The sequence below is a fragment of the Salvelinus namaycush genome, chromosome 28 (genome assembly GCF_016432855.1).
Source record: "Salvelinus namaycush isolate Seneca chromosome 28, SaNama_1.0, whole genome shotgun sequence".
NCBI lineage: Eukaryota > Metazoa > Chordata > Actinopteri > Salmoniformes > Salmonidae > Salvelinus > Salvelinus namaycush.
Window position 1 is genome coordinate 7862850 of NC_052334.1, and position 26651 is coordinate 7889500.

General features: G+C 42.4%; 1 protein-coding gene across 1 annotated transcript in view; it reads left to right on the forward strand.

Annotated features, from left to right (window-relative positions):
• The first annotated feature begins 1766 nt into the window (after positions 1-1766).
• The window catches only part of sash1b (SAM and SH3 domain containing 1b), a 134641-nt gene continuing 109756 nt past the window's right edge, over positions 1767-26651 (forward strand). Inside the window, exon 1 of the mRNA XM_038966965.1 lies at positions 1767-2312. Within this exon, the coding sequence (XP_038822893.1) occupies positions 1767-2312 (546 nt within the window). The remainder of the gene's footprint in view (positions 2313-26651) is intronic.

Genomic DNA, 26651 nt, shown 5'->3' on the forward strand with positions numbered 1-26651 from the left:
TCTGTAATAAAGCCCTTTTTGTGGAGAAAAACTCATTCTGGTTGACAGGGCCTGGCTACCCAGTGGGTGGACCTGGCTCCCAAGTGGGTGAGCATTTGGCCTCCCAGACCCACCCATGGCTGCACCCCTGCTCAGCCATGTGAAATCCATATATTAGGGCCTAATGAATGTATTTCAATTGACTGATTTCCTTCTATGAACTGTAATTCACTAAAATCTTTGGAATTGTTGCATCTTGTGTTTTATTTTTCTGTTCAGTGTGTATATATATATATATAGTTGTGCAATGGAAATAAAATCTATGTAAAACAAATTGTGTTTGCGTCTGTTTTTCAAAATGTCCATTCCATGTTTTAAGGGTTGATAAAACACACAATTCATCATCACAGGGGTCCAACAGTGCTCCTGGAGAGTTACTGGTCCAACAGTCCTCTTGGAGAGAGTTACTGGTCCAACTGTCCTCCTGGAGAGAGCTACAGTACTGGTCCAACAGTCCTCTTGGAGAGAGTTACTGGTCCAACTGTCCTCCTGGAGAGAGCTACAGTACTGGTCCAACAGTCCTCTTGGAGAGAGTTACTGGTCCAACTGTCCTCCTGGAGAGAGCTACAGTACTGGTCCAACAGTCCTCTTGGAGAGAGTTACTGGTCCAACTGTCCTCCTGGAGAGAGCTACAGTACTGGTCCAACAGTCCTCTTGGAGAGAGTTACTGGTCCAACTGTCCTCCTGGAGAGAGCTACAGTACTGGTCCAACTGTCCTCCTGGAGAGAGCTACAGTACTGGTCCAACAGTTCTCCTGGAGAGAGCTACAGTACTGGTCCAACAGTTCTCCTGGAGAGAGCTACTGGAATCGATGTACTCCAGTGGCTGACAATTACAGCGTTGATTGTACTGACATGTACTCAATCAGTCAGTTGTGGTATTAGTCGAACAGAGGGCGCCAGAGTACAGATAATGCTAAATTGCCTTTTTTTTTTTTTTTTTACAAACGCGAAGCAGAATTCGCTTGGATGGAATGGCACTCTGGACCAACTCTAGACCAGAGAGACAAAGTTCATTCCGGGGAGAGAGAGGGTGCTTTGCACCATGTGCTACAACAAGTGTATTCGGACCTAGGCATACAGATAAGAAGCGGTGAAAAGCGTTTAATCTCGCATTTACCGACACTCTGAAGTTTGCAGTACTGAGTGATGAAAACCACGATATTTGGACGTTGCCGCGCCAGGACTGCCCTTTTCGAAACAGCAGCAATGAAACAAACAAAAGCGGTGAGGAACAAAGAATGTTTGAAATTCAGCTCGTGGACACTTAATGCACAATTCCTTCAGTTTTGTTTATCTCATGTACATGTTGTGTTTCTTTGGTTGGATATCATGCCTTCTCTTTCTCTCACCTGCTTGGATTAATTGATGACCAGACCACACCTATTAGGTTGGATTTTTGGACGCCATGGTCTATTCATAATAAAATATTTGCTTTGTTTGTTATCCAGAATTTTGGGAACACCAATATTGCAGCGTTAAACATGATAACCTTTATTTTATTGTAACAGTAGTAGACTCGGCTCTTTTTAGATTTCGTTTTGTATTCATCAGTTTAATAACCTCTACATGCGTTTGTAATTTTGGCTTCAATAAGAATGACAGAGGCCGCGGCGGATGTAAAAATGTGTCAAAGATACCGGCGCTCCTGAGGTTTACATTTTGGAGATAACGGAACCATTTCTAACACAGCCTATGCATGGAAAGCATTGCTCATCGTATGTCAAAATGATGCGCACCGGCCCCGGCCTTGTCTATGAGTGGCTACAGAATCTTAAACTGCCTCAATACTTGGAGGGGTTTGTGGACAATGGATACGATGATCTCGAAGTTTGTAAACAAATTGGTGACCCCGATCTGGACGCCATAGGGGTCCACGTCCAGCACCACCGACAAAAATTGCTCGACGCAGTGAAGAGGTTGAGAGAGCAGGAGAAGGAAAAATCTCCGGGTCTTTACTTCACCCTCGAGCCCCTGAACCCCCTGTACCCCTCTTCCTGTAGACCCTCGTTGGGCACCAACATAATGCACATCACAGACTGCGAGAATGACCTCCAGGGGTCAAGGTCATGGACAGAATCCAACCAGGAGGAAGTTGGAATTGGGGCTCACCAAAGATTTCACCAAGAGTCATCATGTCCTAAAAATAACAATTTGAGTTTCACTGATTGTAAAGAGTTGGTGACTTACCCCAAACTGAAACTGAAGCTCTTGATCAGGGATAAACTTGTGAAAGATGGAATCGACCTCAGTGAGCCGCCATACACCCACAAGGTAGGCTCCTATGTCATTATTGATGTTGATAATTAGAATGTTTGTTCATAGACTGTCACATTCAATTACACTCTTCCCTTTGTGTCCACTGTGATGAATAGTATGGCCAATTTCTTTGATGTTGCTGTATAGCAGCAATTGTGCTCTGACACTTTCAGAGTCAGGATGACTACTGCCCGAGGCCTTATGGGCAGTCGGAGGAGTTTAATACACACACATTTAGAAATGTATCTACTCAGAAGTGATTTTGGGTCTATAGGTCTGACCGACACACCTGCTGAAGCAATGCTCTGTTGTGAGAGTTCATTTAATTTATAAGTCCTATGGGACACATTATTGTCCTGGCTGGGTTAATGAGCTCATATCTTTCAGACTTTCTGAGCTAACAGCTATATCATTGTTACTTAACTGTATTTTACTGTTGGTTAATCTGATAGCTTCCATTGTCTGCCACTGTAGCGTTGGAGACATAGTGTGCGTTCCAATTGGCACCTTATTCCCTACATAGTACACTCATTTTTACCAGAACTTTATGGGCCCTGGTCAAAAGTAGTGCACTAAATAGGGATTAGTTTCCATTTGATTGCCATTTGGAACGGACACGGAGTATTCAGATACTGTATATCTGTCTACCTCTCATTCCATCCCTCTGCTCTGACAGTTGTTTTACGGAGTACGGCGTCAATTTACTGTTGTGACGCAAAATGCATCGCACATAGAATAAAGGTTTTTATCAGATATTATTCATCCTGATCAGGCAGGTGTTTTACATGGATGATACATTGGAGATAATGTAAGACAATTACTTGAAACAATAGAACACTATGACACGCCAAAGAAACCAGGCCTGATGACATCACATACGGTACAGATGCTCTGTGCACATCCCCTCAGATTAATGCTGTTATTCACGGTCAGAGAGCTAGGCAGGGTCTGCAGTTGCAGACTAGTATTGGCTTTAACCTTCATTGTGGTGTAAAGTATAGGTCTATTTAGTAATTGGAATCAGCACCACATTGCAGCAAAGGCCAACTCCTGTTCTCCAGTATGGGGTTTGGCAGATTTTGGATTTAGGTTGCTGTCTCGTGGTGTGCTAAAATTGGTTCTGTGTCAGTGGATAGTGGTTAGACCTATACCGTATAAACAATGAATTAATTTGTTTTCCTGACTCGGTGAGCCAGATATGGCTGTCAAAAATGGCTCTGCCTTTCCAGAAAGTCTTATTGGAGCTGAGATGTTACAACAGATGAAGAATACCTGCTTAGGCTGCGTGTTTAGGCTACAGTCTCGGGCTACAGTATCAGGCTGCGTGTTTAGGCTACAGTCTCGGGCTACAGTATCAGGCTGCGTGTTTAGGCTACAGTCTCGGGCTACAGTATCAGGCTGCGTGTTTAGGCTACAGTCTCGGGCTACAGTATCAGGCTGCATGTTTAGGCTACAGTCTCGGGCTACAGTATCAGGCTGCGTGTTTAGGCTACAGTCTCGGGCTACAGTATCAGGCTGCATGTTTAGGCTACAGTCTCGGGCTACAGTATCAGGCTGCATGTTTAGGCTACAGTCTCGGGCTACAGTATCAGGCTGCATGTTTAGGCTACAGTCTCGGGCTACAGTATCAGGCTGCATATTTAGGCTACAGTCTCGGGCTACAGTATCAGGCTGCATGTTTAGGCTACAGTCTCGGGCTACAGTATCAGGCTGCATGTTTAGGCTACAGTCTCGGGCTACAGTATCAGGCTGCATGTTTAGGCTACAGTCTCGGGCTACAGTATCAGGCTGCATGTTTAGGCTACAGTCTCGGGCTACAGTATCAGGCTGCATGTTTAGGCTACAGTCTCGGGCTACAGTATCAGGCTGCATGTTTGGGCTACAGTCTCGGGCTACAGTATCAGGCTGCATGTTTGGGCTACAGTATCGGGCTACAGTATCAGGCTGCATGTTTAGGCTACAGTCTCGGGCTACAGTATCAGGCTGCATGTTTAGGCTACAGTCTCGGGCTACAGTATCAGGCTGCATGTTTAGGCTACAGTCTCGGGCTACAGTATCAGGCTGCATGTTTGGGCTACAGTATCAGGCTGCATGTTTGGGCTACAGTATCGGGCTGCATGTTTGGGCTACAGTATCAGGCTGCATGTTTGGGCTACAGTCTCGGGCTGCATGTTTGGGCTACACTCTCGGGCTGCGTGTTTGGGCTACAGTCTCGGGCTGCGTGTTTGGGCTACAGTCTCGGGCTGCATGTTTGGGCTACAGTCTCGGGCTGCATGTTTGGGCTACAGTCTCGGGCTGCATGTTTGGGATACACTCTCGGGCTGCGTGTTTGGGCTACAGTCTCGGGCTGCATGTTTGGGCTACAGTCTCGGGCTGCATGTTTGGGCTGCGTGTTTGGGCTACAGTCTCGGGCTGCGTGTTTGGGCAACACTCTCGGGCTGCGTGTTTGGGCTACAGTCTCGGGCTGCGTGTTTGGGCTACAGTCTCGGGCTGCGTGTTTGGGCTACACTCTCGGGCTGCGTGTTTGGGCTACACTCTCGGGCTGCGTGTTTGGGCTACACTCTCGGGCTGCATGTTTGGGCTACAGTCTCGGGCTGCATGTTTGGGCTACACTCTCGGGCTGCATGTTTGGGCTACACTCTCGGGCTGCGTGTTTGGGCTACAGTCTCGGGCTGCATGTTTGGGCTACAGTCTCGGGCTGCATGTTTGGGCTGCGTGTTTGGGCTACAGTCTCGGGCTGCGTGTTTGGGCAACACTCTCGGGCTGCGTGTTTGGGCTACAGTCTCGGGCTGCGTGTTTGGGCTACAGTCTCGGGCTGCGTGTTTGGGCTACACTCTCGGGCTGCGTGTTTGGGCTACAGTCTCGGGCTGCGTGTTTGGGCTACACTCTCGGGCTGCGTGTTTGGGCTACAGTCTCGGGCTGCGTGTTTGGGCTACAGTCTCGGGCTGCGTGTTTGGGCTACAGTCTCGGGCTGCGTGTTTGGGCTACAGTCTCGGGCTGCGTGTTTGGGCTACACTCTCGGGCTACAGTCACACTGTTTTTCCCTCCACTTTTACCAAATAAATTCATAATGTCACCAGTGCTGGTGTGGTCATTCTCAGTGGCAAAATGTTCAAAGTGGCTTGAGAGGACGCAGTAATGAGAATCCTATGCTACGGAATATTGCGATAGGCTATTCATCCTTGGCTAAGTTTCATTCAGTTGCACCCCATTTTAATAAAGGAAACGCAAAACTGGCATCTGTTGTCGTTCCTCTCACATGCTGACCATCATGATGGATTTATTTAAAGAGATGAAGTCCAGACAGGCTTATTTTGGGAAACTTTCTGAATGGACATAGCTAATTCTTTAACTCGTACACACCCACCCACCTAAGAGGACCCACTGAACCAAAGCCGCCTGCAGCGCATCTCACTCAGACGCAGAAACAACAAATCACATTTCTCCTTTCACAAAAATGTATTAACCTTGCCACAGATTCAAACCCTTTCTGTAGGATATCAAAATCTATTTTAATGATCAGCCGCTGATACATTTTAGTGAAACTATAGGTGGTTATGTTGACACTAATTTCAGTGCTGTATCAAAATCTGTGCAACCACTAGAATCCCCTTTCACAAAAATCCTGGAAAAATGCATAGGTCATAGAATGAAAAAGGTTTATCAGATATTATTCATCCTGATCAGTTTATATATATTTTTTTACATGGATGAGATAATATTACTTGAAACAATGGAACACTATGAAACACCAAAGAAACCAGACCTGGTCTTCATAGCAGATTTAGAAAATACCTTTTTGTTTAATTATGACTGGAATTTTTATATAAATGCCTGGACTATTTTAATTTGGGAGAATCTCTTATTCAACTGGTTAGATACAGTATGTATAGTAACCCCAAGTGTAAAATATTAAAGGTTACTTCAAGGGTTGAACTGTCAAGAGGTTGTCAATGTATGCCGATGACTCAGACTTCCCTAAAGTCCGCCATCTTGATCACTGCACAGTGGAGGGTCTAGATAATTTATCTAGCCTCTCGGAACTCAAACCTAACTATGATAAGTGTACCACATTATGTATTGGATCATTTAGAAGACACCTTTTACATTACCCTATAGTTTACCAATTAAGTGATCAAATGTTATGTCACATACACATGGTTAGCAGATGTTGTTGTGAGTGTAGCAAAATGCTTGTGCTTTCCGTTTCGAACAGTGCAGTATATCTAACAAGTAATCTAACAATTCTCCAACAACTACCTAATTCACACAAATCTAAAGGGGTGAGTGAGAATATAGATGAGCGGCATAGGCAAGGTGCAATAGATGGTATAAAATACATGGGATACGAGAAATGTAAGATATGTAAACATGATTAATATCAAAGTGGCATTATTTAGAGTGCATTGTATAAAGTGACAAGTGATCAATTTATTTAAGTGGCCAGTGATTGGGTCTCAATGTAGGCAGCAGCCTCTCTGAGTTAGTGATTGCTGTTTAGTATAGATAGAAGCTGTTTTCAGTCTCTCGGTCCCAGCTTTGATGCACCTGTACTGACCTCGCCTTCTGGATGGTAGCGGTGTGAACAGGCAGTGGCTCGGGTGGTTGATGTCCTTGATGATATTTTTGGCCTTCATGTGACATCGGGTGCTGTATGTGTCATGGAGGGCAGCCCGACAGGATGATCTTGATTGTGCGTCTGTAAAAGTTTGTCAGGGTTTTGGGTGACAAGGCAAATTTCTTCAGCCTCCTGAGATTGAAGAGGTGCTGTTGCGTCTTCACCACACTGTCTGAGTGGACCATTTCAGTTTTTCTGTGATGTGTACGCCGAGGAACTTAAAACTTTCCAACTTCTCCACTGCTGTCCCTTCGATGTGGATAGGGGGGTGCTCCCTCTGCTGTTTCCTGAAGTCCACGATCATCTCCTTTTGTTTTGTTGATGTTGAGTGAGAGGTTATTTTCCTGGCACCACAATCCCAGGGCCCTTACCACCTCACTGTAGGCTGTCTCGCCATTGTTGGTAATCAGGCCTATTACTGTTGTCATCTGCAAACTTGATGATCAAGTTGAAGGCGTGCATGGCCACGTAGTCGTGGGTGAACAGGGAGTACAGGAGGGGGCTGAGCACGCACCTTTGTGGGGCCCCAGTGTTGAGGGTCAGCGAAGTGGAGATGTTGGTTACTACCTTCACCACCTGGGGGCGGCCTGTCAAAGTCCAGGACCCAATTGCACAGGGTGGGATTGAGACCCAGGGCTTCCAGCTTGATGATGAGTTTGGAGGATGCTATGGTGTTGAATGCTGAGCTGTAGTCAATGAACAGCATTCTTCCATAGGTATTCCTTTTCAGATGGGATAGGGCAGTGTGATAGCGATTGCGTCGTCTGTGGACCTGTTGGGGCCGTATGCAAACTGAAGTGGGTCTAGGGTGGCCGGTAAGGTGGAGGTGATATGAGCCTTCACTAGTCTCTCAAAGCACTTCATGATGACAAGTGAGTGCTATGGGGCGGTAGTAATTTAGTTCAGTTACCTTTGCCTTCTTGGGTACAGGAACAATGGTAGCCATCTTGAAGCATGTGGGGACAACAAACTGGGATAGGGAGCGATTGAATACAGTGGTGCCTCCTTCAAAAATTGTGAGCTTACACCGCGGGACTTAGAGGTACCCAGCGTCATTGCTTTATTGCTCCAGACCACCACAAGGGGGAGTTAGAGCACTCAATATACATTTGGGTCCCAAGGTTTTTATATGACCAATCATATCGAGTGGTTCCAATGACGAATTTGACGCAAGCCACCCGTCCCTGGTGACTTTCTTCAGCAAAGATGGCTGACAAAACATTACGGTGGAAGCAAATGTAAGTAAGTATCACGTCATAACGAGTCAAGCAAAACATGTACAATTGAGAGGAATATGTTAGTTAATGTAGAGACAAACGATTGTGCATATTCTTTTGTCAAAGTTGAATTACGAAAATTGCTATTTAGCAAGTTAGCTAACATTAGCCAGCTAGCTAGCAGGTGTTATGACATGAGTATGACATTGTAATTTGTGTTTATTGTTTTAGGGACTGCTGAGAACCATCAAACCAGGCTGTCGTCTTGGGAAACAGTGAATGTAAAGAATCTAGCTAGCTAAAGCATTTACTGCAAATTGAATGTACAATTGTGTAAGCTTGCCTTGCCATGCAATGCAGCTAAAGTAACATAGCTAGCTAACTATTTACTTGCTTATTGTGTAGTGGAGGATAAAAATAACTGTTTGCCGACGGATGTGTAGCTAGCTACAGTGTGTAGCCGATCTGTGTATGGACCCTAAAACGTTAGGTTCTGAACTAATATTCATACCAATCTATGAACCTCAGCTATCATAGTTGTTGTATCAACTTCAAGTCTGAATGACATTAATGAAGCCTAATGATTGAGTACAATATAATAAATGTATTGTGCCAAAGACGCAAGTCCTAAATACATGTACTGTAGTTATTACCACGCATGAGGTCCCCACATTGTAGTCTGTACATTGAGTATATTCACTGATCATGTACTCTTCCTTGGCAAATAAAGGTGCGGTTCAGGTATGAATCTCTGTGAGACATTCTTTTTCAGTCATATCCAATACCAAGTGTATCAAACTCCATTCTTTGAATGATGCTGTGTCAGCATGTATGTATTACAATTACACACTTAAACAGTGTTTACCACTCCTGCTCCTGGGACATCAATGATTACACATTGTAACTATGCAATAGACTAGAAACATGATTCAAGTAAAGGCTGATTTGTAATTCATATATACAGAGGAAGAAAAACTATGCATATCTAACTCCCTTCATCTGCATTAATAATACATCCATTATAATTATGATAATTGTAATTTTATAAGTACAAGTTCAATCTGTACTTCAATGCATTATAAAACGAGGAAGAAAGATGAGGTGGGCAGAGAGGTGTAGAAGGGAAGGAGGTAAGAACAGAGGCAGACAGCATATGATTAATGAATTACAGTGCTTCTCTCAGTTCATCACAATTACAGTGTCTCTAGCGGTGTCTCCTAACCAGCCTTGGGCTCCCAGTTGGCCCGAAGATTATCTTAAGAGTGGGTGAGGTGGCGATGACGGGACTGGCTTCCACTCTCACATCAAAATATACCTGCTGACGAGAGAGAGGGAGAGCATGATTAAGCCTAGGTGGCTACAGAGTACTTTATGCTGAAAAACAGACCCATGAGAACAAACAATAGCAGATAATGTCAATAGAATATACTGTATGTGATGCAGACACCTATCGGAGTGTACCTGAAACATTTAAATATAGAGGGCTATGTGTCTAACCACTTGGTTATTGCAAGGCTAACCCCCAGGGAAATCATGACTTGGCAGCAACAGATAGTCCCGTGAAAATTGCTGAGTGTTTATTTGGTGTGAATCTGAAAATTAGCAGCTGACATCTTACGTTTTTTTTTAAATTACTGCATGTGAGACAGGTTCCATGTACAAGAAGAGAGGAAGAGAGAAAAATAACACAGAACAGTTTAATTACCTCTGGTTATGGACACTTGCCAGCAATAAAGCTTCCACGGCCTGTTCCTCGGACAGTAAACTTCTGGCAATATCTACATTTTACACCCCTTGATCAGCTCGCACTCCGAAGTAAAGAAAATGGCTTATTTTTTGTAGATATGAAAACAATAACTGAGATATGACCATTCAATCTAAAGCAGCAGATGTCATTTTCAGGATCTGTCAATACAGCACAGAAAGCTTAACACCAGACTGATATTGTGGTTGTTCATTAGGTGATGGAAAATATGCAATATGTATATAAAATATTTACCTTCCTTGAAAATCCATCTATACCGCCAAAGATGACAATGTTGTATCTTGAAAAAAAAAGCATTGGAATTAAAAGTGAAATGTTTTACCTATTAACCCTCTCCATTATTTATGTATTAGCAGTTGATGAAGAACGACTGATTTCATACATTGAAAATTAGTCTACGAATAAGTAAGAATAATAAAGTTAACTTCTTAGATTTGATGGAGACATTATACATCTTAGTACCTTATCAATTTATGATTTGTATCAATGTGGACGAGAGACTGGAGCAGGGAGTATTTTTGCCGAGCAATGCAACGAAGCTGGATCATTCTGGCAATGATACCTGCACCATCTACACGCTGCAAAGACTCCCTAACTCTTCTCCGTTGTACACGATGGCCCGTTGTTCTGAGACTTCCTTTGACCATCTTAAAGCCCGCATGGGGCATCCTTGCCTTAATGCCCCTGACTTTCTGGTCTAACTCTTCATCTGACATATCAGAATAGCATTCCTTGACAGACATATTGTGTTCTTTCATCCTTCTGTAAGAAAAGCTAAACGTTACATGGTCATGAAATATGGTTATATATCGACTATGAAACAAATAGGACATGGCCTGCTTATGAGTTGCCATGAAAGAAATTAGATTAATTCAAATGTAAAATGGCGAGAACAGGCATTAGCTAATGCTTTTGGTTAGCTTGAGAATAATAATTGCATGATTTATCATTCTACGGTATGTATGTAATATAGTAGAATATTATGAACCGACACTGAATCGTAGGAGCTGTGTAAAAGTTAGACGAAGAACGCCCAGTGCTGCTTACCTGAGATGCCATCCTCACACAGTCCGTCTTCGTAGGTGTCCGCTAAGACTTCCTTTGTGTCTGGGAAAAAAGTTGCTTTCAGAACAATTATTTTTGATTGAAAATAAAAAGTTTTGCTCTCGACAAAAAGACACATGTACCTCCATAGCAAATAACAATTTGCCTGTGAATAACCAGACCTTCATACAAACTTGCTATGCAGAATTCTTGACGCACAACCGAAGGTGCTATCAAATCAAAGTTTATTTGTCACGTGCGCCAAATACAACAGGTATAGAACTTACAGTGAAATGCTTACTTACCAATGGTGCGGAAAAAATAAATGTGTGTGTGTGTAGGTAAGTAAAGAAATAAAACAACAGTAAAAAGACATTTAAAAAAAAAAGAGTAGCAAGGCTATATACAGACACCTGTTAGTCAGGCTTATTGAGGTAGTATGTACATGTAGGTATCGTTAAAGTGACTATGCATATATGATGAACAGAGAGTAGTAGAAGTGTAAAAAGAGGGGTTGGCGGGTGGTGGGACACAATGCAGATAGCCCGGTTAGCCTATGTGCGGGAGCACTGGTTGGTCGGGCCAATTTAGGTAGTATGTACATGAATGATGTATAGTTAAAGTGAATATGCATATAAGATAAACAGAGAGTAGCAGTGCCTTGCGGTCGGAGGCCGAGCAATTGCCGTACCAGGCAGTGACGCAACCGGTTAGGATGCTCTCGATGTTGCATCTGTAGAAACTTTTGAGGATCTCAGGACCCATGCCAAATCTTTTTAGTTTCCTGAGGGGGAATAGGCTTTGTCGTGCCCTCTTCACGACTGTCTTGGTGTGTTTGGACCAATCTAGTTTGTTGTTGATGTGGACACCAAGGAATTTGAAGCTCTCAACCTGCTCCACTACAGCCCTGTCGATGAGAATGGGGACGTGCTCGGTGCTGCTTTTCCTGTAGTCCACAATCATCTCCTTCGTCTTGGTTACGTTGAGGGATAGGTTGTTATTCTGGCACCACCCGGCCAGGTCTCTGACTTCCTCCCTATAGGCTGTCTCGTTGGCAGATGTGTTGCTACCTACCCTCCCCACCTGGGGGCGGCCTGTCAGGAAGTCCAGGATCCAGTTGCAGAGGGAGGTGTTTAGTCCCAGGATCCTTAGCTTGGTGATGAGCTTTGAGGGTACTATGGTGTTGAACGCTGAGCTGTAGTCAATTAACAGCATTCTCACATAGGTGTTCCTTTTGTCCAGGTGGGAAAGGGCAGTGTGGAGTCAATAGAGATTGCATCATCTGTGGATCTGTTTGGGCAGTATGCAAATTGGGTTTCTAGGGTTTCAGGGATAATGGTGTTGATGTGAGCCATTACCAGCCTTTCAAAGCACTTCATGGCTACGGAAGTGAGTGCTACGGGTCTGTAGTCATTTAGGCAGGTTGCCTCTGTGTTCTTGGGCACAGGGACTATGGTGGTCTGCTTGAAGCATGTTGGTATTACAGACTCAATCAGGGACATGTTGAAAATGTCAGTGAAGACACCTGCCAGTTGGTCAGCACATGCCCGGAGCACACGTCCTGGTAATCCGTCTGGCCCCGCAGCCTTGTGTATATTGACCTGTTTAAAGGTCTTACTCACGTCGGCTACGGAGAGCGCGATCACACAGTCGTCCGGAACAGCTGATGCTCTCATGCATGCCTCAGTGTTGCTTGCCTCGAAGCGAGCATAGAAGTGATTTAGCTCGTCTGGTAGGCTCGTGTCACTGGGCAGCTTGCGGCTGTGCTTCCCTTTGTAGTCTGTAATAGTTTGCAAGCCCTGCCACATCCGACGAGCGTCGGAGCCGGTGTAGTATGATTCAATCTTAGCCCTGTATTGGGATGTTTGCCCTGTGGGGTGTTTGGAGAATATCGTGTGTGTCCTGCTTGTTGTTGTTGAAGAAGTCTTTGTCTAATCCGAGGTGAGTGATTGCTGTCCTGATATCCAGAAGCTCTTTTCTTCCGTAAGATACGGTTGCAGAAACATTATGTACAAAATAATTTACAAATATCGCGAAAAAAACACATAATAGCACAATTGGTTAGGAGACCGTAAAACGGCGGCCATCTCCTCTGGCGCCATTTTGTCAATGTTTATTGCCATATCCTGCCAGCGCGCCCACAAGCGAGCCACTCAGGCGCAGAATGGTGCGTGGAAGAGGGCGAGGAACGAGATGGAAGTAACAACAATTTGTTGCAAGTTGGGGAGGGGGGCTAAAAGCTGAACAATAGACTATTCAACCTTTACTAAAGAATAGTCTAATAGCCGAGCTAGGTGTGAAAAGCCCCACCTATCACAGAACAGATTTGCCCTAATGACCAAGGGGTAGCTTGCTACTCAATGTAATAAAGTAATGACTTTTCAAATAACTTACCTTACACGTTATGTTGGCTGACAATTTGTTAGCTACGCTGTCCTTACAAACCACATAGCATTTCATTACAGCAGTATGTACCGGTATGTTAGCTAGCTACCTAACGTTAGAAGTTATACATCGAACTTGCCAGTATATTAACTATAGGCTATCTAACTACCCAACGTTTATTGACTTGATTATTCCTGTAATTCTTAGCTTAGCTAAATGGTATAGATGTTGTGCGTTGTCAATGGACATTCAGGTGCTTTCGTAAATTCGTTCTGGCTATCTACTCCGATTTCAGAGCACTCTCTTCTGAGTGTACCAGAGCTAAGACTAATGAATTTATGAGCGCTCAACACCGGTTGAATATGGCCGGTGTCAGTAAACATTGGCAAAAAAGCGTAATTAAATTGTTTCCAGCAGCACAGTTAGTCACCAATGCTCTGGTTAACACAAACTGCCTAACCAGCTCTGCTAGGGTGAGTAAAATGGTCAGAGTGGTCTCACTTGTGTCTGGAAGTAGCTAGCCAATGTTAGCTTGGGTGCTTGACTGCCGTTGTAAGGCCAGAACGCTCAAATCAACCCTACTCCTTGGCCCGAAAGTCCAGTGTGCGCTCCGAGAGCGAAAGGGTCTGAATTTACTAGTGATGGGTCGTTCGCGAACGAATCGGCTCTAAGAGCTGGCTCTTGTAGGTGAACGGTGGGAGCCGGCTCGGATATCAGAGGAGCCGAATTTATATAAAATAATTAAGATATTAATAATCAAAAGATTTAAATGAGTAGAATTAACTAATACAAAGAATGGGAAAAAATTATTATAATAATATAGGCCTAAAGTGCACACACATTAGTTCTGACTGTTTGCTCAGACTAACAGCCTCACCTGTTCCTATCAATCAGACACGCGGTGTCAACCAAGGAACCAAAGATGCGTGAGGGAGGGCCGAGCCAACTCACTCACAGTCACACACTTAGCAGCGGAGGAGAGTGGAGGAAGGACAGCTGTGAAAACAACAGCTGGAAAATGAGTCGGAAGCACGGTAGCATTTGGATACTTTTTAATAATGCAGACAATTTTAGAGCACAGTGTAGAATTTGCCAAAACAAAATCTCATATAAAGCCAGTTCTACGCACAACCTACACCGGCATATGCGAACTGTGCACCCAACTGTGACGCTAGCCGTAGCGGAGCTTCGAGAAACTAGCCGGCCTGCTAGTGCTAGTGGTGGAGAGAACACCACCGCCTACTCTGCGACCCACAGCAACGCAGTCTTCTATGGACCAATTTATGCCAACGTCTGTAGCAAAACAAGGCCAAATTGATATTGCATTGGCTAAAATGATTGCCACCGATTTCCAGCCATTTTCGATCATGGAGGACAGAGGTTTTAGAAATTATAGCAATAGTCTAAATTCAATGTACACAATTCCAAACAGGAAAACACTTTCAAAATCACTTATTCCACAACTGTACGAGAACACACAGGCTTCAGTGCGGGAAAGAGACCATAAAGCTACTGCAGTTTGCATTACCACTGACTGCTGGACATCAAGGGTAACCACTTCTTACATGTCACTTCATTGAAGATTTTTCGATGTCTAGCTGTCTTCTGGACTGCTTGGAGTTCAGTGGCAGACACACCTCAGAGAACTTGACAGAGGAACTGTTGAGAGTGGCCAGAGAATGGCAAGTAGATGGAAAAGTGAACTTGATTTGATTTAAAATGAACAAATTCAAAAAGGGTTATTTTGAGAGATTCATATAAATGTGAACATTTGTGTTTCAGAATCTAGATGTACTCCATATGTTAGAGCACACTGTAAGGAGTATAATTACACCAAGATGCTGTCTATCATGGATGGGTCATAGATCATATGGTCTTGCAGGAGGCATGTATAGGTCTACAAAGCACATAAAATGGCCACTTTCATCATGTTTTTCAAATAAATGGTTTGTGATACAAATAATGTCTAACATCTTTGCAATTAAATTTCTCTTTGAGTGTGTGGGCTACGCTGGCGTGGAGTTGCTGCACAGATGGTTTAGTCAGCCCGATCATTGGCAGAGTTGATAGATTCCATAGAGGGTTTTAAAATGAGATGTAAAATAGTGGAGAAATAGAGGCAGAAAAATAGGGACCAGAGGTCATGTCAAAAAGATGTCTGCCATAATCACAGCAATTGTGGTTTACTAGGTAGGCCTGATTTGATGCTACCCTAACTTATTTGGTATGGTCTCTGATAACCTTTATTCCTAGGAATCTGTCATTGTTTGCTCTTTCGTATCTGTCTGCTGATGTCAGACGGCTAACTGGTACTTGGAAAAGGACACAGCCACAGAGAGATTGATCCATGTTCTGATTACAGCATTTTGGAACAGAGTCCTTTCGTGTCAGCAGTTTAATTTGGGGATTCCTCGGGAAACCAGGACAAAAGACCAGGGTATTCCATTAAGTTAGTTGATGCAGTTATAGGCTACAGGCCAGTTAGAATGACCATTGCTTTCCACAACCAGAGAAAGAACCATCAAATTAAAATGCTGTGAATCGTAGAATTACATTAATTATAATGCTATGGAACGGGATGTGTTGGGGATAATGGGATCAATCAGAACTGTTTAGTCAAAATAATAATACATGTTATTAGACTTCAGCATGGTAACAGCTGGTGTTTGTGTAAAAAAATCTGCATTGTTATTACATAGGGTTGTAATAAGATCTATTACTATCTGACAGCATTATAAAGTCAATGCTGCTGTTTTTGATGTCCTAATTTGATCAATGAAAAATGGATCTGTTTTCTGTAATTCCCAACCGTTGGCTTGTTCCGATGTGTTCAATAGCAGCATAGCACAATCAATCCTAACTGAGCCCTGTAACTTGGTACCTGTCTACTCTCCAAATGGCACCCTATTCCCTATATAGTGCACTAATTTTGATCAGAGCCCTATGGGCCATGGTCAAAATTTGTGCACTATAAAGGGAATAGGATGCCATTTGGAATGCGAACTGTTCTGTTCTGTTCTGCAGCCATTGGTCACTTCACATATCCAGGCAGCCAACCTATTATTGACTGTTGGAGGGAAAACAATTAATACGATTAAATAACCTTGTAAATGACCTAACTACTGCTCTGTGTCTGGAATGGACAATGTGTCTTACAGAAAATGACGAGCTTTAAAGAGGCTATTAAAATATAGCTGTAATAGCGGTCCAAATAATACGACCGCAGCCTCGGGTTCCACTTTCTCACAGTGCAGTTAATCTGTGTAGAAATACTTTTGTTTAGCTTTTTATCATTCTTTTGACAAAGACAAGACTTTGAGAACTAAGAGCTCATGTAAATATAGCCCGTGCAGTTCGTTTTAGCTGATATTTGCAATAAAGCGACCTTGTTGATGAAGTTTACCTGATTTCATTCCATCTACTCCATTCAAACCTTTAGTTCTCTACATGCAGGCAGGCATGGTAGAGAACCTGGTGTTTTGTTGGGGTTTTGTGAGGACTTAACAGTGTACATAATGAGGTTTATCAGAATTAATTGACATGGAAATATTTGCTGTTTGTCATTCCAATGTGAGGTTGTTTGTCCCACCAGACCTCTAGCCCAGAACCCCTGTCTGCTGCCCTGGACTGGTACTCTGGCACATTCTTAGAACAGAATGGCTAACAACAGTTCTACCATCGAATTGGAATGAGTTCTATAAATTCTAAAGCCTTCCTCCAGAAGGGTAGGGCTGTTTTGGCCTTGAGGCTCTCGAGGACAAACAGAACCAGCAGGCTCTTTTTAGACATTTTGGCCCGAGATAGTCTGGCTGAATAGGACCTCACAAACACACAGCGCTATAGAAATCGACAGACAGATGTCTTTGTTACAAAACAAATACAGGATTAAATGTTTTTTTTTGTCTTGTTTAAAATTCATGTTTCTTAAGACAGGTGTTGGCTACTGGGTTATACTGTGCTATATGTGAGAGCCTTTGCAGCAATGGGGATATCCATTATCAGATACAAATGTAAAGAGTTGTGCATGTTTAAATGAAGACGTATCTGACCAAATGTGAACTTGCTTCCATAACTTCTCATGGGAATCTCATAGAACTTGCGCCTCTGTCAAATTGTGTGTCTTAACAGTTATTTCCAAATTTTCCCACTGCTTCTAACACAAGTTTGGCTTGGACTGACAATGAAGGAGTGTCTGTGTCCAACTCTGCTCTCACACTCATGTCCCTCAGGCCAGACCTGGCTGAACTCAAACTCACAGAAGTGCTCCAAGTGTTTAGTCTAAATAAACACTACTGTATAACTGCAAAATCACTCAGTAGTTCTGTCTCTAGCCTATAGCCGGCCAGACATTTATAATGTAGCCTACCTCTGTACCTCCCTACCAGTAGGCCTATAGCCTGCCAGACATTTATAATGTATCCTACCTCTGTACCTCTCTACCAGTAGGCCTATAGCCTGCCAGACATTTATAATGTAGCCTACCTCTGTACCTCTCTACCAGTAGACCTATAGCCTGCCAGACATAATCAAATCAAATGAAATTTATTTGTCACATACACATGGTTAGCAGATGTTAATGCGAGTGTAGCGAAATGCTTGTGCTTCTAGTTCCGACAATGCAGTAATAACCAACAAGTAGTCTAACCTAACAATTCCACAACTACTACCTTATACACACAAGTGTAAAGGGATAAAGAATATGTACATAAAGATATATGAATGAGTGATGGTACAGAACGGCATAGGCAAGATGCAGTAGATGGTATAGAGTACAGTATATACATATGAGATGAGTAATGTAGGGTATGTAAACATAATGTAGCCTACCTCTGTACCTCCCTACCAGTAGGCCTATAGCCTGTCAGAAATGTATAATGTAGCCTACCTCTGTACATCCCTACCAGTAGGCCTATAGCCTGCCAGACATTTATAATGTAGCCTACCTCTGTACATCCCTACCAGTAGGCCTATAGCCTGCCAGACATTTATAATGTAGCCTACCTCTGTACCTCCCTACCAGTAGGCCTATAGCCTGTCAGAAATGTATAATGTAGCCTACCTCTGTACATCCCTACCAGTAGGCCTATAGCCTGCCAGACATTTATAATGTAGCCTACCTCTGTACATCCCTACCAGTAGGCCTATAGCCTGCCAGACATTTATAATGTAGCCTACCTCTGTACCTCTCTACCAGTAGGCCTATAACCTGCCAGACATTTATAATGTAGCCTACCTCTGTACATCCCTACCAGTAGGCCTATAGCCTGCCAGACATTTATAATGTAGCCTACCTCTGTACATCCCTACCAGTAGGCCTATAGCCTGCCAGACATTTATAATGTAGCCTACCTCTGTACCTCTCTACCAGTAGGCCTATAGCCTGCCAGACATTTATAATGTAGCCTACCTCTGTACCTCCCTACCAGTAGACCTATAGCCTGCCAGACTTAATGTAGCCTACCTCTGTACCTCTCTACCAGTAGGCCTATAGCCTGCCAGACATTTATAATGTAGCCTACCTCTGTACCTCCCTACCAGTAGACCTATAGCCTGCCAGACTTAATGTAGCCTACCTCTGTACCTCTCTACCAGTAGGCCTATAGTCTGCCAGACATTTATAATGTAGCCTACCTCTGTACCTCCCTACCAGTAGACCTATAGCCTGCCAGACATTTATAATGTATCCTACCTCTGTACCTCCCTACCAGTAGGCCTATAGCCTGTCAGAAATGTATAATGTAGCCTACCTCTGTACATCCCTACCAGTAGTCCTATAGCCTGCCAGACATTTATAATGTAGCCTACCTCTGTACCTCTCTACCAGTAGGCCTATAGCCTGCCAGACATTTATAATGTAGCCTACCTCTGTACCTCCCTACCAGTAGGCCTATAGCCTGTCAGAAATGTATAATGTAGCCTACCTCTGTACATCCCTACCAGTAGGCCTATAGCCTGCCAGACATTTATAATGTAGCCTACCTCTGTACATCCCTACCAGTAGGCCTATAGCCTGCCAGACATTTATAATGTAGCCTACCTCTGTACCTCTCTACCAGTAGGCCTATAGCCTGCCAGACATTTATAATGTAGCCTACCTCTGTACCTCCCTACCAGTAGACCTATAGCCTGCCAGACTTAATGTAGCCTACCTCTGTACCTCTCTACCAGTAGGCCTATAGCCTGCCAGACATTTATAATGTAGCCTACCTCTGTACCTCCCTACCAGTAGACCTATAGCCTGCCAGACTTAATGTAGCCTACCTCTGTACCTCTCTACCAGTAGGCCTATAGTCTGCCAGACATTTATAATGTAGCCTACCTCTGTACCTCCCTACCAGTAGACCTATAGCCTGCCAGACATTTATAATGTATCCTACCTCTGTACCTCCCTACCAGTAGGCCTATAGCCTGTCAGAAATGTATAATGTAGCCTACCTCTGTACATCCCTACCAGTAGTCCTATAGCCTGCCAGACATTTATAATGTAGCCTACCTCTGTACCTCTCTACCAGTAGGCCTATAGCCTGCCAGACATTTATAATGTAGCCTACCTCTGTACCTCCCTACCAGTAGGCCTATAGCCTGTCAGAAATGTATAATGTAGCCTACCTCTGTACATCCCTACCAGTAGGCCTATAGCCTGCCAGACATTTATAATGTAGCCTACCTCTGTACCTCCCTACCAGTAGACCTATAGCCTGCCAGACTTAATGTAGCCTACCTCTGTACCTCTCTACCAGTAGGCCTATAGTCTGCCAGACATTTATAATGTAGCCTACCTCTGTACCTCCCTACCAGTAGACCTATAGCCTGCCAGACATTTATAATGTATCCTACCTCTGTACCTCCCTACCAGTAGGCCTATAGCCTGCCAGAAATGTTATAATGTAGCCTACCTCTGTACCTCCCTACCAGTAGGCCTATAGCCTGCCAGACTTAATGTAGCCTACCTCTGTACCTCTCTACCAGTAGGCCTATAGTCTGCCAGACATTTATAATGTAGCCTACCTCTGTACCTCCCTACCAGTAGACCTATAGCCTGCCAGACATTTATAATGTATCCTACCTCTGTACCTCCCTACCAGTAGGCCTATAGCCTGCCAGACATTTATAATGTAGCCTACCTCTGTACCTCCCTACCAGTAGGCCTATAGCCTGCCAGACATAATGTAGCCTACCTCTGTACCTCCCTACCAGTAGGCCTATAGCCTGCCAGACATAATGTAGCCTACCTCTGTACCTCTCTACCAGTAGGCCTATAGCCTGCCATACATAATGCAGCCTAACTCTGATTGTCTGTAGTGTTTTAGTGACGGAAGGACCCATAGCTGAATAGCAGCCTTTAGACTTTCTGCCAGACCAACCAATGCACCTGCTCTGATCGAGCTGCTCGCGACAGAAAGCCATTCCTGTGTTTCTCATGTTGCGCTACATGTACATAACATGTAACCATGGCAACGCAGACAGACAGTATGTGCGCGTGTGTCCAGTGTATAGCCAGAAGGCTACCTCCCATCACAGTGCATTAGTCAGTCTGTATACAAGTCATACCTGGCCTTGTGCTTTTATGGTTTTGGGCCTGTTTTTGATGATTATTCGTCATGCCACCAATCACATCTTGTTCAGGTACAGGCCCTCCTGCAGGGATAACGGGTCCCGCAATCACAGAGTAGATAGAGGAATTATATTCACTGCTTAGTAGTGCTGAGCGATTTACTGGTTTTTGAGGTCGGTCTGGTTAGATTACAAATGCATTATGTAGGTTGAATGCTGTAACAACACAGAATAAAACAATACAATACAAGATAGTAGTGACTGCCTATTAATGCTTATCACTTAACCATCATTTATTCGCTTTACTTTAATGAAATATACAAGTTGTGTAGTGGGCAGTAATATTTTATGTGAATATACAGTATATTATATATACATCACATGCAACTTGTAATAAGACAAAGGTAATTCATTTTATGGGCTAATTGCTTAATCTGATTCCATAAAATAAATAGCAATATGTAAGAACACTGGTTGAGTTACAGTAATAGAACACTATAGTTGAGTTACAGTAATAGAACACTATAGTTACAGTAATAGAACACTGGTTGAGTTACAGTAATAGAACACTATGGTTGAGTTACAGTAATAGAACACTATAGTTACAGTAATAGAACACTGGTTGAGTTACAGTAGTAGAACACTATGGTTGAGTTACAGTAGTAGAACACTATAGTTGAGTTACAGTAATAGAACACTATGGTTGAGTTACAGTAGTAGAACACTGGTTGAGTTACAGTAATAGAACACTATGGTTGAGTTACAGTAGTAGAACACTATGGTTGAGTTACAGTAATAGAACACTATGGTTGATTTACAGTAATAGAACACTATGGTTGAGTTACAGTAGTAGAACACTATGGTTGAGTTACAGTAGTAGAACACTATGGTTGAGTTACAGTAATAGAACACTATGGTTGATTTACAGTAATAGAACACTAGTTGAGTTACAGTAATAGAACACTATGGTTGATTTACAGTAATAGAACACTATACACTATGGTTACAGTAATAGAACACTATGGTTGAGTTACAGTAATAGAACAGTATAGTTACAGTAATAGAACACTATAGTTACAGCAATAGAACACTATAGTTACAGCAATAGAACACTGGTTGAGTTACAGTAGTAGAACACTGGTTGAGTTACAGTAGTAGAACACTATGGTTGAGTTACAGTAGTAGAACACTATGGTTGAGTTACAGTAGTAGAACACTATGGTTGAGTTACAGTAATAGAACACTATGGTTGAGTTACAGTAATAGAACACTGGTTGAGTTACAGTAATAGAACACTGGTTGAGTTACAGTAATAGAACACTGGTTGAGTTACAGTAATAGAACACTATGGTTGAGTTACAGTAATAGAACACTATGGTTGAGTTACAGTAATAGAACACTATAGTTACAGTAATAGAACACTATAGTTACAGTAATAGAACACTATAGTTACAGTAATAGAACACTATGGTTGAGTTACAGTAGTAGAACACTATGGTTGAGTTACAGTAGTAGAACACTATGGTTGAGTTACAGTAGTAGAACACTATGGTTGAGTTACAGTAGTAGAACACTATGGTTGAGTTACAGTAGTAGAACACTATGGTTGAGTTACAGTAATAGAACACTAGTTGAGTTACAGTAATAGAACACTATGGTTGATTTACAGTAATAGAACACTATACACTATGGTTACAGTAATAGAACACTATGGTTGAGTTACAGTAATAGAACAGTATAGTTACAGTAATAGAACACTATAGTTACAGCAATAGAACACTATAGTTACAGCAATAGAACACTGGTTGAGTTACAGTAATAGAACACTATAGTTACTGTGGTTGAGTTACAGTAATATAACACTGTGGTTGAGTTACAGTAGTATAACACTGTGGTTACAGTAGTATACCACTATGGTTGAGTTACAGTAATAGAACACTGGACAAGTAGGCGAGCAATGGATTATGGTAATTGCAGTTAATTACCATGTTTTCTGCACTAAACTATGAAGAATATTCTCCTGTTGGAAATTACAATTCTACTACATTGTACAGCTTGGGCTTTAACTAATTTATCTGTAGAGAAACTGCATTGAGCTCACAGAAAAATACAGAACGAAATGGTTTTTCAAATCATTTTAACCGAAGTCGGTCAATTATTTGTACAAAAATACAAATGTAGCTTAATGGCTGAGCACTAGTCTTCTATTGAACAACATCAGCCTAAGGGCAAAAGTAGTGCACTAAGTAGAAAATAGGTTACCTAGGTGCTTGACCCAAAGGAAGCTTAACCGCATTTACCAAATGTCACAAGCCTCTTCTTCATACAGCAAAGAATATTAAAATCCCATTCAGGAAAATCTGCAGGTAGGACACCGTTTCCTCCTAAACCCTGGTGATATTTAAAATATACACACTCAGTCTCTATATCTAGAGGCACCCCTAAAAGCATTCAGAGGAATTCCATCTCCCATTAAAGACCAACCTCTTAGTGCACTTCTCCTTTCTCAATTCAATGTCCTATGAGTGAATGGCAGTAGTCTAGCTTTTCTTCCTCCCTGATTTATATGTGTTGGGGAAGATTGTTCTAAAGGCCTGGTTAGTATTGTTCCACCATTTAAGAAACACCCACAGACAGGGAACAGGCTGGGAAGTGTATCACATTAGATTAATACAATTATCATTTGAAAAGTTGTATTTTCTTGGCCCTCTTAAACAGCAAATATATATATATATGTTTTTACATCGGATGGTACAGAACAAAATCATTTCAATCACAAATTAAAGAAATTGAGTTATAATTGAGCTTAAACAATGTTTAAGCTTTTATATATCTAAAAACCCACATGCACATTCTCTATTCTGAGTGCTTTCAGAAAGTATTCACACCCCTTGACTATTTCTACATGTTGTTACAAAGTGGAATTAACATGGATTAAATGGTCTTTTTTTTTGTTGTCAACTATCAACACAAAATATTCTGTCAAAGTGGAAAAATAATTCTAACATTTGTTAAAAATAATAATAATAATAATAATAAAAACAACTCTTGATTAGATAAATATTCAACCCCCTGAGTCAATACATGTTAGAATCACCTTTGGCAGTGATTGTTGATCATTGCTAGACAATCATTTTTAAGTCTTGCCATAGATTTTCAAGCTTTTAATAAAAAATAAAAAAAGTCTCTCAACCTTAACTAGGCGACTCGTGAACATTCAATATCGTCTTGGTAAGAAAATCCAGTGTATATTTGGCCTTGTGTTTTAGGTTATTGTCCAGCTGAAAGGTGAATTTGTCTTCGTGTCTGTTGGAAAGCAGACTGAATCAGGTTTTCCTCTAGGATTTTTCCTGTGCTTCGCTCTCTTCCATTTTTCCCCCCTATAAAGCTTTCTAGTCCTTGCCGACAAGCATACTCATAATATGATGCAGCAACCACCATGCTTGAGAATTTGGAAACATTAAGTGGTTCTCAGTGATGTGTTGGATTTGCCCCAAATATTACACTTTGTATTCAAACAGGATGCATGTTTTGGAATATTTTTATTCTGTACAGGCTTCCTCCTTTTCACTTTGTCATTTAGATTAGCATTGTGGAGTAACTACAATCCACCCAGTTTTCTCCTATCAGCCATTAAACTCTGGAACTGTTTTAAAATCCCCATTGGCCTCGTGGTGAAATCCCAGAGCGGTTCCCTTCCTCTCAGCAGCTGAGTTAGATAAGACACCTGTGTATTTTGTAGTGACTGGGTGTATTGATACACCATCCAAATGACTTCACTATGCTCAAAGGGATATTGAATATCTGCTTCTTTTAGGGGGGTGGGGGGGTGTTGTTAAGGAGTGTGAATCCTTTCTGTATATACCTTCATAGTCTGTTCAATGCACAGATATAGATCAGTGACTTTGATTCTTAGTCTTACATAATGTAAGTAGAGTTCTGTCAGCATCTGGAAATATGCCCAGTTAAAATATCATATGCGTTCCTTGGGCATCTCTGAATGTAGCTGTGTAGTAATACACCATGTCATGTAGCATTAAGCAATATGCTCCGACACAACGGCTTGGAAGGACAACCTCTGCTGCTTCTGTGGTCCGTTTTCCTTACTGTATCTCTTGGCATAAGGTCAGGATTCAAACAAACACTGGAAGTCAGTTGCAGTGTAGACGTTTATCAAAGGGGATTTTTTGCTTGAGCCCACATCCGCTGCAGTAACAGTAAATGTGATCTCCGCAAACGTCCTGACAAATTGTCTTAAAATTGTCTGGGAAAATATATCTCTCTGTGTGCAAGTCATTAATCTGCATTGGATTGAATCCCAAGGTATGCCTATCATAAAGCCTTGACGTGGGTGTTTGGGTCTGCAGCGCAGTAAGTTCCCTGCCGGGTCTCTGACGCAGCAGTCCTCCATAGGAATGAATGGAGTTCTACAATAGTTTAGGACAAAAATGACATGTTTTTAAGTCTTTTTTTTGTTGTTGTTGTAGTGACAGTAACATAACATTCCAAGAGATACAGTAAGGGAAAATAACCAAAGAACCAGCAGAGGTACAAGACAATACTTTAAGGAAAATGTTTTTATATATATTTATATTTTTTCAGCTCACGTAATATCATTTAAAAGTATGCATTAAGGTGTCTGTAATAGAACAAACGTGTAGAAAACGAATGTAGACATTAATACATATTTTACAATGGAAGTGTACCCAGATAGCTGTGCAGAGGCTTCAATACAGTGCCCCCTGTCAGTCATCCGACACCATCAGTGCAATAAATCCTTTTCCTTTTATTTTAATTACTATCCCTGTACATTAACAGCTATAAGTAGACCTACTATATAATATTGTAAAGACAAATATGTTAATGCATATTTCTGTCTGACGAGTACACTGGAGGTCAGGTTTTGAAGTGAACTACGCATTATGAATATAATTCCGGTCTCCTCTTGACTGTAATCCTCTTTCTGCATCTGCTCATCTGATAGTGTAGTTTGTGTATTGTGAGACTGTACCCGTCTGGCAAACAGACAAGTCTTGATACATTAATTTAACAGCAAAAATAGTGCGCAATGTAGGTAATGGGGTGCAACCTTGCCATGCAGCCTCTGTGCATGGTGTTTGAGGCCTGCTACAATGACCTTCTGTGTGATGGTGTCTGAAGCCTGCTACAATGACCTTCTGTGTGATGGTGTCTGAGGCCTGCATACAATGACCTTCTGTGTGATGGTGTCTGAGGCCTGCATACAATGACCTACTGTGTGATGGTGTCTGAGGCCTGCTACAATGACCTTCTGTGTGATGGTGTCTGAGACCTGCTACAATGACCTTCTGTGTGATGGTGTCTGAGACCTGCTACAATGACCTTGGTAAAGTTCCAACTACTCACTAATAATGGAGTCTCTCTTCCCCTCTCTTCTCTTCCCCTCTCTTCTCTTCCCCTCTCTTCTCTTTCTCTCTCCTTCTTCCCTCCAGAGATATATTTATTAGGTTTGAGATGGGCCGTTTTAGCAGGGTTAGAGAGTGGATATAGTAGAGTGTTTTCAGTCAGTGGAGCAGAAAGCAGCCTCTAATACAGCTAGGGGCCATACTGCAGATCAAGCACCATTACTGGAATCCAGACTGCACTCATCCGTTTCCACACATTAGTCTTGTTTTCATTTATTTATACTATGTATATTTCATAAGGTATTGAATTATTGGGGGGAGTTGAATCTTGGCGTGTATTTGTTTTATACTGAATAAGCTAAATAGAAGCCGGTATGTAAGCATCAT